Here is a 16,658-nt window from a genome sequence, read left to right on the forward strand (position 1 = left end):
CATGATAGCAAAGGGGATGACTTACACTGTAATCAAGCCTAACTAGTCAAAGACTATCAGGAGTCAGAGGTGATACATTTATCTTCGTCAGGACCTAATGCTGGATTCATCTTCATCACCTATCACTGTGACATCATCAGATTGTGTGGGGCTTCATGCAGCTTCAATATGAAGTCTTTCAGAACCATTACCTTAAGAACAGAATTTATTGCCTGAAAGGGTCGTGATAGCAGATTTAGTATTAATTATCAAAAGGGAATTGGTGAAAAGCTGAAGTTAACAGGGCCATAGAGGGAGAAGGACTAATTCAATGTCTTTGTCAAAGAGCCAAAACAACCATGTTGCGTTGAAGGCTTCCTTCTGGCCTGTAAGATTCTACTTAGTGCTGCCTCCTACAGCTCAACAGAGGATGTGTTTAGCTATGTTGGTCCTTAAAGCTACTTCTGAGAAAGACAGGGGATGTCTCCTCGTGGGCCACCGACGGTGCTGGAAGACTCTTCCAGTTCTACAAAGTTAGAAGAGGAACAACTGCAGGAGTGCTGGTTGTAACCTTCAAACAGAGCCAGTATTACATGATACTTTGCATCTTGTTTGAGTGAGAAGGGAAATACACCGTGGAGTAGGATGGTACTTCTCCTGAGCTTGGGAAATGTCCACATCATTACTTTTTCCCTATTGCTTCTATGTTCTTGCATGGAAAGATGTTCAAGAGTATTCTCCACAAAGGGCATCAAAAGCCATTGATTTATCCCCTGCTCCGATTCCACATCTTCCTTGTGTTGTGTACCATTGTGTATGTAAGCAAAGAAATTAGTCTCAGGATGTTACCTCTTGAAGAAGAAATACAAGCTGGTGGCAAATAAAACTGCAATTTGTATGATGTGGCAGTTACTGGCCGTATGTCATTATTTAGGTTGCTACAAAGATTTTACAAAATATAGTTTGCCAAGCTTTTCAGATGTAAGTTGTAGCTTATATCTTAGCCCTGATGCAGTGTGGATTATTTAGTTCAGGCAGTTGTTGACTTGCTTGCCAAGTTGGTAAGTTCGTTCGCAAATATTTCGTCCTTGAGTATGGAACAGGTACTTGACTACAATAGCAATCATCCTGATACCCACAAACGGAGCTGCATCAAAACACTGTTTGAGTGAGCTGCAACACACTGCAGCAACCCAGAGCTACGCAAAGCTGAGGAAGAACATCTATACAGTGTCTTTAGAAACAACGGTTACCTGAAAAGCGTAGTCCGTCAATACCTACACGACAGACTACAACAGGAAGACACAACATGTCCAGAGACACTAGTCACCTTTCCATACATTAAGAGCAAAGCTGAAAAGATCACCAGATTACTCCGCCCCCTTGGAATCATGGTAGCCCACAAACTGACAGCTACTGACGAGAATACAGGATCCGACATTCACAACTAACAGAAACAACACTATTTACAAGATACCATGAAAAGACTGCCAAAAACATTACATAGGGCAAACTGGAAGGAAACTAGCCATCAGGATTCATGAACACCAACCAGCTACCAAGATACATGACCAACAATCACTCATTTCAATGCACACGGACAAAGGGGACACCAATTCGACTGGGACAACGTAGCCATCCTAAGACAAGCCAAGCAAAGACATGCATGAGAACTCCTGGAGGCCTGGCACTCAAACTGGAACTCCATTAACAAATATGTAGAGCTGGATCCCATATACCAGCCATTAAGAAACAAGTCCAGAAGTGATACCACCCACCCCAGCAAACCAAGACACATAAAAAGCAACAGAACACCAATGCTTCAATGGAGGCGCACTGATGATATTACCTAGCAGGGTGACGAAACGTTTGCGAACGAACTTACCAGCTCGGCGAGCAAGTCAACAATCGCATCAACAACCCGAGCTACAAATCTTCTCAAAAACCTTGAACACGTTCAATGTTTCTGTTGAGAAAGTGAATTCATCACTCTGGAAGTGGCCTGAGTAACTCATTTAAGGTCTTGCCCAGAATAAGCACGTTGAGCCATCTAATGGTATAACTCAGGGTGCATGAACTGTTCCCCCTTGTGATGTGAACCAGATATTCATGTCTTTTGCATGTCATCTCTCCATTAGGTTTTCCAAAGTTGGACTGATAGAACAATAGGTAAAGTGAGGTTGGATAATGATCAGCCAGGTGCTTTATTTCACAGAGTGTGAATATACAAGGCTGGTTATGATTGCTTTCTTGTAATTTTCTCTATACATGAGAATTAGTGAAAGGGCTGTTGAAATCTCTAGGACCTGGATATGGATCACCAGTAAATGTGAATGTAGGTAAAGCTGCAGGTTCAACTGAGGGGAATCTGAGTCAGGCCTTTCCCTGATTCTCTTGCACACCATTGGCATTTATTCTGCTCAGATGTTTGAGTGTTGTCAAGCAAATTCAGAGAAATCTTACAAACAATGGCATCAAAGCATTAATAGGAGACTGTGTCACTCTGTTGAACATTGTGTGCGTGCGTGTGTGTGTGTGACCCACATTGAGAAACTGGGGACATTTCATGAATATTGTATTTGAGTATTTGAGTATCAGGCAAAGAGTTGGTCACAGAGAATTGGAGAGGGTAGAAAGCTGACTGGCTAAAAATTGAAACAGTGTCATCAACTTTATCTAGCCAAAAGGCAAGTCTTATTTTGCTAAAGATAGGAACAACTTAGCAATGTCAATGCAACATGTTTTGGGTTAGGTCAGTAATGTGGTTGCTAGAGGACAAATGTTCTCCTCCTGGTGTGGAGCCTTGCCCAATAGCAATGCATATAGAGAAATCATTTGCAATTTTCCATTTGGAAAGTCCTTAGCAAAGTGAACATTCCTTGGGATGTGCTGTTGAAGCAGTGAAACTTAAGACACAAACGATTTCTATAGCAGTAAAGAAGTTTGAGAAACAATTCAAAGGCACTTTTCCTTAAATTATGGAGTTTAGAAAGAAAGAATAAGTAAAAGTTATTTGCAGTGGTTGGGAGGCAATTATGTTAGGGTTATTAACTCAAAATAGACATTAAGAGAAAGAAAGGAGAAGTTTGTTCACAGAGGGGGGCAGGAGCATGGAATGCTTTGCCACAGGGAATAGTTGGGATGGAGATCATTAATCAGACAAATTTAAAATGGAGCACCTTACTTGGGAAATTGAAAAGATGTCACTGGTGGTGAGGACGTGAGTTTCATAGGGAGACAGACACTGGAGATACATGTAAATCAGATGTCCTCCCAGTGGCACTGGGACCACATTGAACTTTGTTTGCACTGTAAATGATTTTGTCATTAGGTGTTTAGCACACTTGCCTTCATTGCTCAGACCTTTGAGTATAGAGTTGGAACGTTGTGTTGAGGTTGTACAGGACATTGGTGAGGCCTCATCAGGAGTACTGTGTCCAGTCTGGTTGTCCTGTTATAGGAAGGATATTATTAAGCTGAAAAGGGTTCAGAAAAGATTTAGCAGGACGTTGCTGGGAATGGAGGGTTGAATTTATAAGGAGAAGCTGGGTAGGATAGGCTGGGACTTTTTTCATGGAGCATTGAAGGTTGAGGGGTGACCTTACAGAGGTTTATAAAATCATGACAGGTATCGATTAGGTGAATGGCAGGTGTCTTTTCCCTAGCGTTGGGGAATTTCATGACTAGGGGGCATATTTTTAATGTGAGTGGAGAAAGATTTTAAAAATGAGGGTCAACGTTTTCACACAGAGAGTGTTTCTTATGTGGAATGAACTTCCAGCGGAAGTGATGGATGTGGGTACAGTTACAACGTTCAAAAGACATTTGGATAAATACATGAGTAAGAGATGTTTGGAGGAATATGGGCCAAGTGCAGGCAGATGTGACTAGTTTATTTTGGGATTAGGTTAGGTATGGACTGGTTGGATCGAAAGTCTGTTTCTGTGCTAAATGACTCCACGACTCTTTATTTTTTGAGATGTAGACCAAACGTGGTCCGCAGCAGGCAATAAGCGTCCCATCATGCATGACTAGGGTCATATATAGGTGAGTACATAGGGGAAATGGGTTCCCATATTTGAAGACATTGGCGAACAAAGGGGTTTTTAAAAGAAGCTGTAAGTTTTAGACAATTGCTCAAATGCCGATTTCCTAATTCAGCATGACAGGACTTGACCTCTCAACTTCTAGAACAACCAATCCAGAACAATAAACACTTACAGTGCTGTACATTCATTGAATCTCCAGCGTGGAAGGAAACACAAAGAGGTCACACTCTCAGCTGAGCATGGCAAGGGATGGTTACATTCATGAAATGTATGGGCCTGCCAGTTCTCGATAGTAAGATTCCACGTGGCACTTACCGGACACAGAACAGTTCGTACCTGGAGCTGCTTACCTTGCATTGCCAGACACGGTTTTCTTCCTCCTAAACATATCAAGCAAGCTGTTGGATCTGCAGGCAGCTTTCCCATCGCCGACATGCATGCGCACAACATCAGAGGTGGTGAAGGCGCTACGGACATTGCGTTCTGGCTTGGCGATGATGATGTAGATCTTTGGAGTGAACATGCAGCCCAGAGCTACCGTCACACTTAAGCTGACCGAAAAACTGGTGGTAATAATCTTGTAGTTGCTGCCAAAGTAGATGGGGACAAAGGCAAGCCATATGATGCATGTAGTGTACATGGTGAAGGCTATGTATTTGGCTTCATTGAAATTTGCGGGAACGTTCCTTGTCTTGAAGGCATAGTAGGTGCAACTCATAATGAGAAGCCCATTGTACCCCAGAGGGGCTACAACGCCCAGGTTGCTTGTGTTGCAGATTAGGAAAACCTCATTGATACTGGGGTAGGAGAGGACTGGCGTTGGGGGCTCGAGGATCAACAGTGTGACTACTATGGTCAACTGAACGCTGATCAAGATGGAAGCGATCACCAACTGAGCCCATGCACTCATGAACCTTGGCTTGCGAGTGCAGATCTTCTTTTTGCTACCAGCCAGGATCCTGGCAATACGGTTGGTTTTAGTCACCAAGGCAGAGTAACACATGGCAGCAGCAAGCCCAACCAGGATCCTCTGAAAGTAGCAGGAGGCCAAGGTTGGCTTGGCCAACAACGTGAATGGACAGATGTAGCCCAGGAAGATACCAGCCAGGATGATGTAGCAGAGCTCACGGCTCGAAGACTTGACCACCGGCGTGTCCCTGTATAACACGAAGATAAGGGTAACAAACATGGTGGCTAGGATCCCTAAACAGGAGAAGACAACGGCGATAGCAGACTCTATGTCACTCCAGCTTAAGTGCTTCACATCAATCCTCTTACAACCTGCAGAAAAGTAGGTAAAAAATGGTTCAGAAAATGAGTCGTTTGGTTGTCAGGCCTTCATACATCTCTTTATGAGGCTCAGTGTCAAACTCAACTTGATAATGCTCTTGGGAACTGGCTTGCGGTGTTTACTCTTGGGCAAATGTACTATAGGTTTATAGGTACTAAAGGCATATAAATGCAACTCATTGGTTCATACAAATTATTCTATTGGTTTGTAAAATCGAATGGTCGGTATTTTCTTTCATGTTGGAAAACAGAGAAAAATGCCTGTTTCTAGTAGAACCATATGGTAATCAAATTAAGGGAAGGTAGGACTTTGGAATATTTCCTGAGAGCATGCTTGGAGTAATAGCAGCCAATTGCAAGCCATGGATTATGGATCAGTAACAAGCCACTTGATATTTGTAAATAAAGAAGTTCACTACCCTACTTGTGTGTACTTTCCCAGAAAAAGGCTGAATAAGTGAGAAAATCCCAGGTTTCCAACCAAGCCCAGAAACACACAGACTACTTTTTTCATCGGCAAAGCAGAAACAGATTCTGTTTGGCAAATGAGGCCCCAAATACATAATTGAAAGTGGGATCTCTGGTGATGAAATTTGACTTTATTGGAGTTGCATAATGGTATCACCATTTGGATGCCTATTCTGTAGTTTGCTCTTGAGTTCTACTTTAAATAGCTTAACATTTTAATGAGGGTTGTGAATGGTTGCCTCCCAATCACTTGTTGGCAAATCAGGGTCTAGGCCCGAAATGTCAGCCTTTCTGCTCCTATGATGCTGCTTGGCCTGCTGTGTTCATCCAGCCCTGCACCTTGTTGTCCCATACAATACAAGTTGGGATGTGAGGTCAGGGACCAGATATTCTAACCCAGCTAATTGCAAACAGATTCAGAGATTCTCTGCTGTTGTAAAAATTAGTAAGTTTTGACTGTGCTGCTGTGGAAGTCTGCATGAGTTGGTCATTGATGATCTTTAAGATGACCTTAACAAGTGAAAAATAGCGCTTTATCTTTTCTGCCAGCCTGTCTTTGATCACAGGACACAGCAAATGCAATATTCCACAGTGGCTGGATGAAAATTCCAACACTGTCTCATTGACACACAACAAATTTGGATAGAACTGCAAATGCACCTTTCCCATTTGGTTGTCACATGAAGTGGGGTGTCCTCATGCACTTTGGCATCTTTAGCCTAATCTCCCACACAATGGCGTGTACACACACAAAACACATGTTGGGCACAGGGAAAAAGTTCAGCTAAAGCCTTAGGCTCTGGTTGGAAGGAGAGGGCTAACTGGTACAAATTTATTGCAGACATTAATTCACATATTTTAGGAGTGTATTTCATGAACCTTAAAAATCAGAATTGTTTAATTTTCAGGTGCCTATAATAAATACATCCTCTTCTAAGTGAAGAAGAGAAATGGACAATGAAATCTGTATGGATTATTTCATCAGTCAGACAGGATGCTTTAATATTACTTTGTGGTTAGTAGTACCTTTGACAATAATGTAGCAACTTAATCAGTCAGTTCTCTACAAGCCTCTTTGGTATATATGACCATGTTTTAATTAATCGATCTTTCATGGGTATTTGACTAATAACTTGGATAAGGGGAAAACTGAAGCCAATTGTGATTTCTTTGGATTTTACATATATATGGCACATTGAAGGTGCAATGTGCTGAGATGTGTTGAGCTGGCTCAGTGCATAGTACTTGCAGTATTGAAGCAGAAGCTTCCTTAGACTTGAGCAAAAAATCTAGGCTGACATCTCCAGCGTAGTACAGAGGGAGCTTGATGAGTTATTTTTTAGATGAGACTGCTCTTATAATTGGATAATAAAGATCCTGTGGGCATTATTTTGAAAGGCAGTTAGATTTTCTGCTGTGTTCTGACCACATTTAACACTCAACCAACATCATTGAAACTGTTGAATAAAGGCAAAATACTGCTGATACTGGAAACTGGCAACAAACACAGAGAACATTAAAGAAACTCAGCATCTGTGGAGAGAGAAATGGAATTAAAGCTTCAAATCTGGTATGACTCTTTTATCGGAAGTTTGGTATGAGTCTTCTTCATGTAAATGGTCTGATTAGTAAGTTTGCAGATGACATGAAAATTGGTGGAGTTGTGGACAGTAAGGGAGTTTTCAAAGGATTCAACAGGATATAGATCAGCTGGAAAGCTGGTGGAGAAATGACAGACAGAGTTTAATCCAGACAAGTGTGAGGTGATATATTTTGAGAGGTCAAATGCAAGAGGAAAGTATACAGCAAATGGCAGGATCCTTAGGAGTATGGATATACAGAGGGATCATGGGGTGCAAGTTCAGAGCTCCCTGAAAGTGGCAACATAAATGGATAAAGTGGTAAAGAGGTGTAGGGCTTGCTTGCCTTCATCGATCAGGACATTGAGTATAAATGTTGACAAGTCTTGTTGCAGCTGTATAAAACTTTAGTCAGGCCACATTTGGAACAGTGTGTGCAGTTCTGGTGACGTCACTACAGGAAGGATGTGGAGGATTTTGAAGGGGTGCAAAAAGGTTTATCAGGTTATTGCAGGATTGGAGTGGATTAGCTAAAAGGAGAGTTGGACAAACTTGGATTGTTTTCACTAGAGCATAGAAGGCCGAGGGCAACCTGATAGAAATCTATAAAATTATGAGACATGGATAGGGTGGATAGTTGGAGTCTTTTTCCGAGGGTGGAAATGTCAAAAAGTAGGGGGCATAGTTTAAGATGAGAAGGAGAAAGGTTAAAGGAGACGTGCAAGACATGTTTCTTACGCAGAGAGTGATACATGCCTGGAATACATTGCCATGGGAGGTGATAGAAGCAGATATGATAGCAATGTTTGAGACGCATTTAGACAGATACACGTGCAGGCAGACAATAGAGGGATATGGACCATGTGCAGGCAGATGGGATTAGTTTAGAATGGCATCAAGGTTGGCACACACATGCTGGGCCGAAGCACCTGTTCCAGTGCTGTACTGTTCTATATTCTGTGCTCAGTTCTGAAGAAGACTCATATCGGTGTTGAAACGTTAACTCTGTTTCTCCGTTTCAGGTGCTGCCAGACGGTGCTGAATGTCTCCAGCATCCTCTGCATTTGTCACTGATGCTGACTGGCTGATAGTTTTCACTTGACTATGTTGGGAGCTTGCAGAAAATCAATCAATATGGAGATCGCCCTGCTATAGAAGGGAAAAAACTTGACCTTCTCTTAGGAAATAAAGCAGGGCAAGTGACTGAGGTGTTAGAAGGGGAGCACTTTGGGCAGTGACCAGAATTCTATTAGTTTTAAAATAATTATGGGAAAGGATAGGCCTGGTCCGTAAGTAGAAGTTCTAAATTGTGGCAAGGCCAATTTCGATGGTATTAAACAGGGACTTTCAGTAGTTGACTAGGAGAGGCCGTTCTCAGGTAAAGGGATATTTGGCAAGTGGGAGGCTTTCAGGAGTGAGATAACGAGAGAAAATGACCAAGATGTTCCTGTTTGTGTGAAGGGTAATCCTGGCAGGAGTAGAGAACACTGAATGATTAGAGGTATCGAGGCTTTGGTCAAGAAAAAGGAGAAGGCACATGTCAGGTATAGGCAGCTGGGATCAAGTAAATCACTTAAGGAGAATAGGGGGTGCAGATTGTACACCTAAGGGGGAAATCAAGAAGGCAAAAAGGGAATAGGAGATAGCTTTGGCAAATAGGCTAACGGAGAATCCACAGTGATTCTACAGGTATATTAGGGATGAAAGACTAACTAGAGAAACAATAGGGCCCCTTAAAGATCAATGACGTCATTTAGGTGTGGAACCACAGGAGATTGGAGAGATCCTGAATTAATATTTCCCATCTGTATTTACCGTGGAGAAGGACATGGAAGCTAGGGAACTCTGGGAAATAAAGTGATGTCTTGAAAAGAGTCTACATTACAGAAGAGGAAGTGCTGGAAGTCTTAAAATGCATAAAGGTAGATAAATCCCTGGGTCTTAATCAAGTGTACCCAGGATGTTGTGGGAAGGGAGTGAAGAAATTGTGGGTCTCTGAGCAGAGATGTTTGGACCATCAACAACCAAGGGTGGGGTACCGGAAGATTAGAGGTTGGCTATTGTGATGCCATTATTTCAGAAAGGCTGCAAGGAAAATCCAGGGAACTATAGACTAGTGAGCCTAATGTCAGTGGTGGGTATGCTGTTGGATCGGATTCTGACAGACAGGATCTCCATGCATTTGGAAAGGCAAGGACTGATTAGGGATAGTCTGCATGACTTTGTGCGTGGGAAATTGAGTCTCACAAATTCGATTAAGGTTTTTGAAGAGGTCACCAAGAAGATAGATGAAGGCAGAATAGTGGACATTGTCTACAGGGACTTTAGCAAGGCCTTCGATAAGGTTCAGTGTGGTAGACTGGTTAGTAAGATTTGATCCCATGGGATCCAGGGAGAGCTAGCCTACTGGGTACAAAATTGCCTTTTGGAAGGATTCAGAGGGTGATAGTAGAGGGTTATTGTTCAGACTGGAGGCTGGTGTCCAGCAGCATGTCACAGGGATCAGTGCCGGGTCCACTGTTGTTTGTCATTTATATAAACCATTTGGATGAGAATATAGGAGGCATTGTTAGTATGTTTGCAGATGACACCAAAACTGGTGGTATAGTGGACAGTGAAGAAGATTAATTGAAGATTTAACAGGATCTTAATCAACTGGGCCAGTGGGCCAAGTATGGCAGATGGAGTTTAATTCAAATAAATGTCAGCTGTTGCATTTTGGTAAGACAAACCAGTACAGGACTTACACAATTAATGGTAGGGCCCTGGGGAATGTTGTCAAACAGAGAAACTGAGGGGTGCAGATACATAGTTCCTTGAAAGTGCCATCATAGGTAGACAGGATGGTGAAGGTGGTGTTTGGCACGCGTGCCGTTATTGGTCCGAGCATTGAGTACAGGAGTTCGGACATCATGTTATGGCTGTACAGACAATGATAAGGTCACATTTGAAGTACTGCGTACAGTTCTGGTTGCCCTGCCATAGGAAGGATGCTATTAAACTGGAAAGGGTGCAAAAAAGATTTACAAGGATGTTACTGTGACAGGAAGGTTTGAATTATAAGGAGAGGCTGGATAAGCTGGAACAAAAACAGAAGTTTCTGGAAAAGCTCAGCAGGTCTGGCAGCATCTGTGAAGAAAAATCAGAATTAACGTTTAGGGTCTGGTGACACTTCCATAGAACTGATGGGCTGGGACCTTTTTCCCTGGAGTGTAGGAGGCTGTGGGGTGACCTTGTAGAGGCTTTTAAAAAAATGACGGGCATGTAGTGATTGTAATGAGGTCAGCCAGGTGGACCTCATGGAATATGAGTTCCCTAATTGGGACTGTTAAACTGGTCCAATTAGTGAGCCCTGGCTGACAGATAAGAACAGGAGCATCTGACATCCTGTTCACTTTGAGAGCTGGTTCTGAGGGATCTGGATCAGTGTCAAGGACTTTCCATGTGTAAATAAAGGGTGATTTGGTGACAGGATACTGATCTCTGTGGAGTTTTTTCAGTGGTGATGAGAGAAAAGCATGCTTCTGAAGAAATTTGCTCGCAACAGTCGTCTTTGAGTTGGGGTAAGCATTTTTGGCATCATGGTATTATTTGGGTAGCTCAACACGTTTGATCATGCTGTCGAAGATTGGGTCCAGTATGTGGAAAAAATGAGTTATTTTTTCCCAGGCTAATGACATTGGTGCAGATGAAAAGCAATGAGTAATTTTTCTGACAGCTTGTGGACCTGCAGCTTTTTCAGTTATAGGAGCTTAATCTTCTCTGAGGCATCAGGTACTAAAACCTTTCAAGAGTTGATGCATTTAGTTCAGGAATATTACGATTCCAAGCCTCGTCTAATTCTGACACACTATCAGTTTTACTCGGCAATTCAAGAACGAGGGGAATCTGATTTAGAATTTTTTACGAGGTTAAGATGACTGGCAGAGGCACGTGACTTTGCTTTAACCCTTAATGAAATACTGAGAGACCTTTAGGCGTGTGAGATTATTAATGTAATCAACTTGACTGGAAAATATGCCAAGTGGATAGAAATGGATACCTTTGCCAGCCTGACTGAGCTAGGAGAACACCACTTGAGTGAAAGCAATTATATAGCCTCATTCAGGACATATCCTGAGCTTAGGGTTTCTAGGTCAGCCGACAGCAAAACCCAAAAGCAAAGCCAAGGTTAGGCAAAGCGGTTAAAATTTTTTCAGAATCCGGGTTGGCAAGTCATTGTATTTGCTGCCGGTATGCAGACTCGAGACAGTGGAAGTGTCCCACGGGACCAATATTGAGTAAGAGAACTCATAGGCTGGTATCCAAGAGATAAATGCATGTGCACACCCTGGAAAGTCCACCTACATCTGGTTTGGAACAGTTAATTTGCTTAGCAACATCCAAATCAGAACCAATCAAAATAAATATCTGGCTAAATGGTAACCCATTCTAATGGAGGTCGATACCAGCGCGGCAAAACCAGAACAAAATTCGCTGTGAACTCCAACCTTTAAATTTGTGCAAAACCTCGGCTAGATTGAGAACCTATACTGGAGATTTTTTTTTTTACAGATTAAGGATACAACTTCGGTTCCGGTCTCTTATGAGAAGCAGCTGGTTTGGTATTCACTGATTATAGTAAAACGCTCATACCCAAGCTTGATGGTGCGAAATTGGCTGAGAAAGATTTACCTAGATTGGCTGAACATTTTTCGATTCGAATGAAGTCCTTATTAAATATTTTGATGTTTTTCAGGAGGGTCTAGGGACTATCAAAGGAGTCAAGGCCACCTTCCAGGTTGACCTGGGAGCAATTCCACGATTCTGCATGGCCTGCCCAGTGCCAATAGCTTTACGGGCAAAAGTAGAGGCAGAAATCAGAAGGCTGGAAAGTGAAGGAATCATCAAACCAGTCCAGTTTGTGGAATGAGAGCACCAGTCATACCAACTGTGAAGCCTGGTGAGTTGATTTGCCTTTGCGGGGATTTTAAACAAATGGTAAACTTCTTTTCACAGCTGGATAAATACCTAATCCCTCACATAGAGAACTTAAATGCAAAGCTGGCAGGGGGCTGTCCTTCTTGAAGCTGGACATGAGCCATGAGTACTTGCATTTGTGGTTAGATGAGGATTCCCAGAAGTATGCTACATTCAATACCCATAGACGAGACTGCCATTTCGGGTATCATCAGCCTGCGCAATTTTTCAGCGGACGATGCAGAACATTTTACAAGGTATACTCCGGGTTGCCAGTTATCTAGATGACATGCTAATAACAGAGAAGACCAATAAGGAGCACTTAAAGACTTTGGAGATAAACCTTAGACATTTCCCCCAGAGGGCATATACCTTAGAAGGCAAAAATGTGTGGTCCAGGCACTCCAAGCCGCTTTGAAAGACTGTAGGATCACCCACAATGATGATAGGGAGGGATTTCCAGGATTTTGACCCAATAAAAGTGAACGAAGAGCTATATTGTTCCAAGTCAGGATGGTGGTGGTACTTCCATGCATCTGCTGCCCCGGTCCTTCGAGATGGTAGAGGGCACCAGTTTGAGTGCTGTCAAAGGAGCCTTGGTATGTTACTGCAGTGCATCTTGTAGATGGTACAGCCTATTGCTACAGTACAATGGAGATCAAGGGAGCAAATATTGATGATGACAGATGTGGTCCCAGTCAAGTGGGCTGTTTTGCCTGGATGGGGGTTAAGCTTCTTCAGTATTGTTGGAACTGCATGCATGCAGGCAAGTGAGGAACGTTCTATATCACTCCTGACTGGTGCATTTTGACTGGCTTTGTGGGGGAGCAGAGGGTGAGCTGCTCACTGCAGAATTCCTAGCCTCTGGCCTGCTGTTGTAGCCATAGCTGTATGTGGCAAATTCACTTCAGTTTCTGGCCAATGGTATCCCCCAGGATGTTGATTCCACTAATAATCCACTATTCCAGCTTACACCTTGTGGTGGTCTGCATTATTCAATTCAGAATATTTCAATCTGATCAGTTAAGGAGGCACACCATTTTGTCTTTGTTTAGACAGTTGCCACATTCCCAATGGAAGACTGCATGCCCTCTGAACCACAGCAACATTCAGGAGAAAATTTCATGAAAATAAATGGACAAGAGTGAAATAAATGGAGGGTGCTGTTAACTCACCAGTTAAATTATATCCTGGCTCATTGTGCATTGAACAATTGAGAGGACATTAAGAAATTGGAAGGAGAGTTCTCCAATGAGTAACAAGAATGTTCCAGATTTTAGTCGGCATCTATGTTACTTGGGAAAATTTCATCCAGGACAGCAATGGAAGATGCTACAATTAATCTCATAGGATGGGCAGTGGCAAGGAGAGAAATATGACTTAATTGTATCCTGCTGATCCTTGCAAGACCTCATATAATGAGGATAGGTTTGGATTTTATGTAAAGCTCTTCATGGTGAAAATACTGTGGAAACCCTGGAGAAAATACAATAAAAACAGAGCTTACAACTATCTGGAAAGACTAAACATATTGGGGTTGTATTTTATATATAATGCCACCTCTAGCAGCAGGTGGCGATGGTGCAGGAGGGCAGCTGGAACAGTTGGACAGACCCCTTCTAGAAAAATGGGTGACTTTGGGTGAAGGAGGCCTGTTAGGGAGAAAGATCAGACAAAGGATTTCCTCAACCAAATTTAAACCAGTGAATTATATCCATGTAAATACTCTGTCTTCCTTTTTAAACCTTAATATTCCTTCATGTTTGCAATGATCTGATACCAGTATAATAAATAATCCCTGCTACTTGATCTTTGGGTAATGTGTGCATTCAAATTTCATGTTACTTCCAGAAAAGTGAAAACTAAGAGAAGACCTACTTAAGGTCTTTAATGTTACAATGAAATCTGAAAGAATAGACATGGAGAAGATGTTTCCTCTTTTGTGAAGTTAAAAACTAGGGGTCAATGTGAAAGATAGTCACTAATAAAACAGGTAAGGAATTCAGCAGAACCTTACCTGCCTGAAAGCTTGTGAGAATGTGAGACTTGCAACCACATGGAGTAGATCAATTGAATAGATTAGATACATGTAAGTGAATGCTTCGTAACTATATGAGGACTAAATAAATTAAAGGATATTTTGATAGATTTGAGACGATATATGGTGAATGAGGTTTTTGTAACGATCAACATGTTGAACTGTTGGACTGAATGATCTTTTCCTGTGCTGAACATCTACATAACGCTAATGAAAAGTAGCTATTTAGGCAGTGGTGGCTGTGAATCCATTACTCCAGCAATAGTTAATATTGTGGGGTTGGTGGGTGTGTGTGTTAGGAAACACATAGCATAGTATGGATCAATAAAAGCAAGGGGAAATATTAAAAACACAGTCTTTGACATTTTTCAAAAAGGCCCAGATGAAAGAAATTGAGGGGAATGTCCACTTTTCATCTTACTTGGTGGTATGCGTAAAACAGGCAGGATTCCGTCATCTTCACCAATACGAACTGGAGAGCCCATCAGATCATGCACCTATTGTGTACTTAAGTGGTCACCCAGGGATAGTGATGTCCTCCCCCAGGTCAATCAGGCTGCTGGCCAATTGGAGCCACAGAAGTCCAGAAGCTGTGGGCACAGGAGGTGAGTTGTATCGGTGGTGGTTCGGGGAGGGGGGATAGTGGGTGGAGGGGATATGATGTGGTGGGAGTGTGGAGTGCCGTGCAGAGACAGGGGCTTGTCAGGGGGCTAGGAGGCAAGGTCAGCTTCTACACCCCCTCCCCCCTCACCATGCTCACAAACATACATAGTTTGGAAAAGATCAAAGGCCCACACACCAGCCCAGCTAACCCAGCAGGCAGACCACACTGTTTATGGGTTACAATAGAATTAGAATGAGTTTTTTGTCACATGTACTCACATGAGTACAGTGAAAAGGTTATAAGTCACCACTTATGGCACCATCTAAAGTACCAAGGTACCTAGGTACAGATTCTTAAGTACAAATTCTTTGGGGAAAAAAAAAGAAAAATAAAGAAATAAAATGTCCAGCAATAAATTAGAAAAATAGAGAAATAAGAGTTCTGAATAACATTCATCCCCACCTGCCAGGATCAGAGATAATCTATAACGTGAAGAGGCCTTTAAGTTGTTGCTGATTGATCACTTAAGGATGTCAGTCAGTGACAGGATAATCAGATAATCTATTTCACTGATATTGGTTTGCAAGAAACACATTGACCAGGACACTGAAAAGAATTGCCCCGTTCTTCCTCAAATCAGCAAAACCTTATTATGAGGACCCTGCCCAAATCTCAGGCCAGTTTCCCAAAAATGGCCTTACCTGTGAGGTCAGCATTTGGCCACCAGCCCAGCTCACAGGCCCTGCACGTGAACTCATCCTGCATGTACTCATTCTCTTTGCAACTTGTGCAAATCCAGCAGCAGCTCACCTCTCCCTTCCGAATAACCTGTTGAAACAGAACAGAGAGCTACATCAATAGAAGTGAAAATAAAATGCAGGAGAGCACTCAGGCTGTCAAGAGATAAAAAGAGAGTTGACATTTCAGGATGACAACCTTGCATCAGAAACAGAAGTACTTCTGTCTCTCTGAAAGGCAGTGAAGAAAATATTTAGAATGTAATAGCTAATCTCGGCAAGTTGGGGGTTGACCTTCAGAATGAATGCAACCATCCCAATCCTTTCACAGATAATTTGTTAGAGTGCCAGTTGGACTCACCTTGATCTGACCTTTTGTACACGGCTCGCTACAGACAGAGCGCACCATCTTGGTCATGTTCGTCTGAAGCTTGTTATCGTCAATGTCCAGCAACCCTTCATACCACGTCCCAATGTTAACATAATCATACATACCATTCTCTGTCATTTGAAGATTCATAATATCATACCTGGCAATTCAAAGAAGAGGTTTAACTAGGACAAGCAATTCTTTGCTGCGGATACTGTAGTGGTCCCACCACAAGAGAGAGAGCGTCACTCAATGGGAGTATGATCCCAAGACAGTAAGATCAATAGCATTATAACACCAAGGGGGCAAGTCTTTCTGCTGGGAGAACAAGCTTATTCAATAAGCATTGAATCTTTCATCATTCACAAGAGGAGGCCATTCAATCCATCATACCTGTGCTTTCTTTTTTGAAATAATTAGCCAATTTACTTCACACTTATACTCTTTCATTTCCCTGTTCAAGTGCATGTCTAATGGTTTTTTGAAAGTTCAGGTTTTGCATTCAGATTGTTACCTGTTTATAAAAAGGTCTTTTCTTCCCCTTGGTTCCTTTGCTAATTATTCTGATTCCATGCCCTCTGGTT

The 16,658-nt window shown here is 42.3% G+C and overlaps 1 protein-coding gene across 1 annotated transcript; it reads right to left on the bottom strand.

Moving 5' to 3' along the window:
- Positions 1-4,374: 4,374 nt before the first annotated feature.
- Positions 4,375-16,234, bottom strand: grm1b (glutamate receptor, metabotropic 1b; the record flags this gene model as incomplete). The annotated part of the gene is made up of 3 exons (XM_048592985.1): positions 4,375-5,309; positions 15,669-15,795; positions 16,066-16,234. Coding segments are annotated over 3 exons (1,231 nt in total), but the record flags the coding sequence as incomplete, so codon positions are not given.
- Between the last annotated feature and the right edge of the window lie 424 nt (positions 16,235-16,658).

This window comes from Rhincodon typus, unplaced genomic scaffold (genome assembly GCF_021869965.1).
Source record: "Rhincodon typus isolate 14 unplaced genomic scaffold, sRhiTyp1.1 hic_rhity00002159, whole genome shotgun sequence".
NCBI lineage: Eukaryota > Metazoa > Chordata > Chondrichthyes > Orectolobiformes > Rhincodontidae > Rhincodon > Rhincodon typus.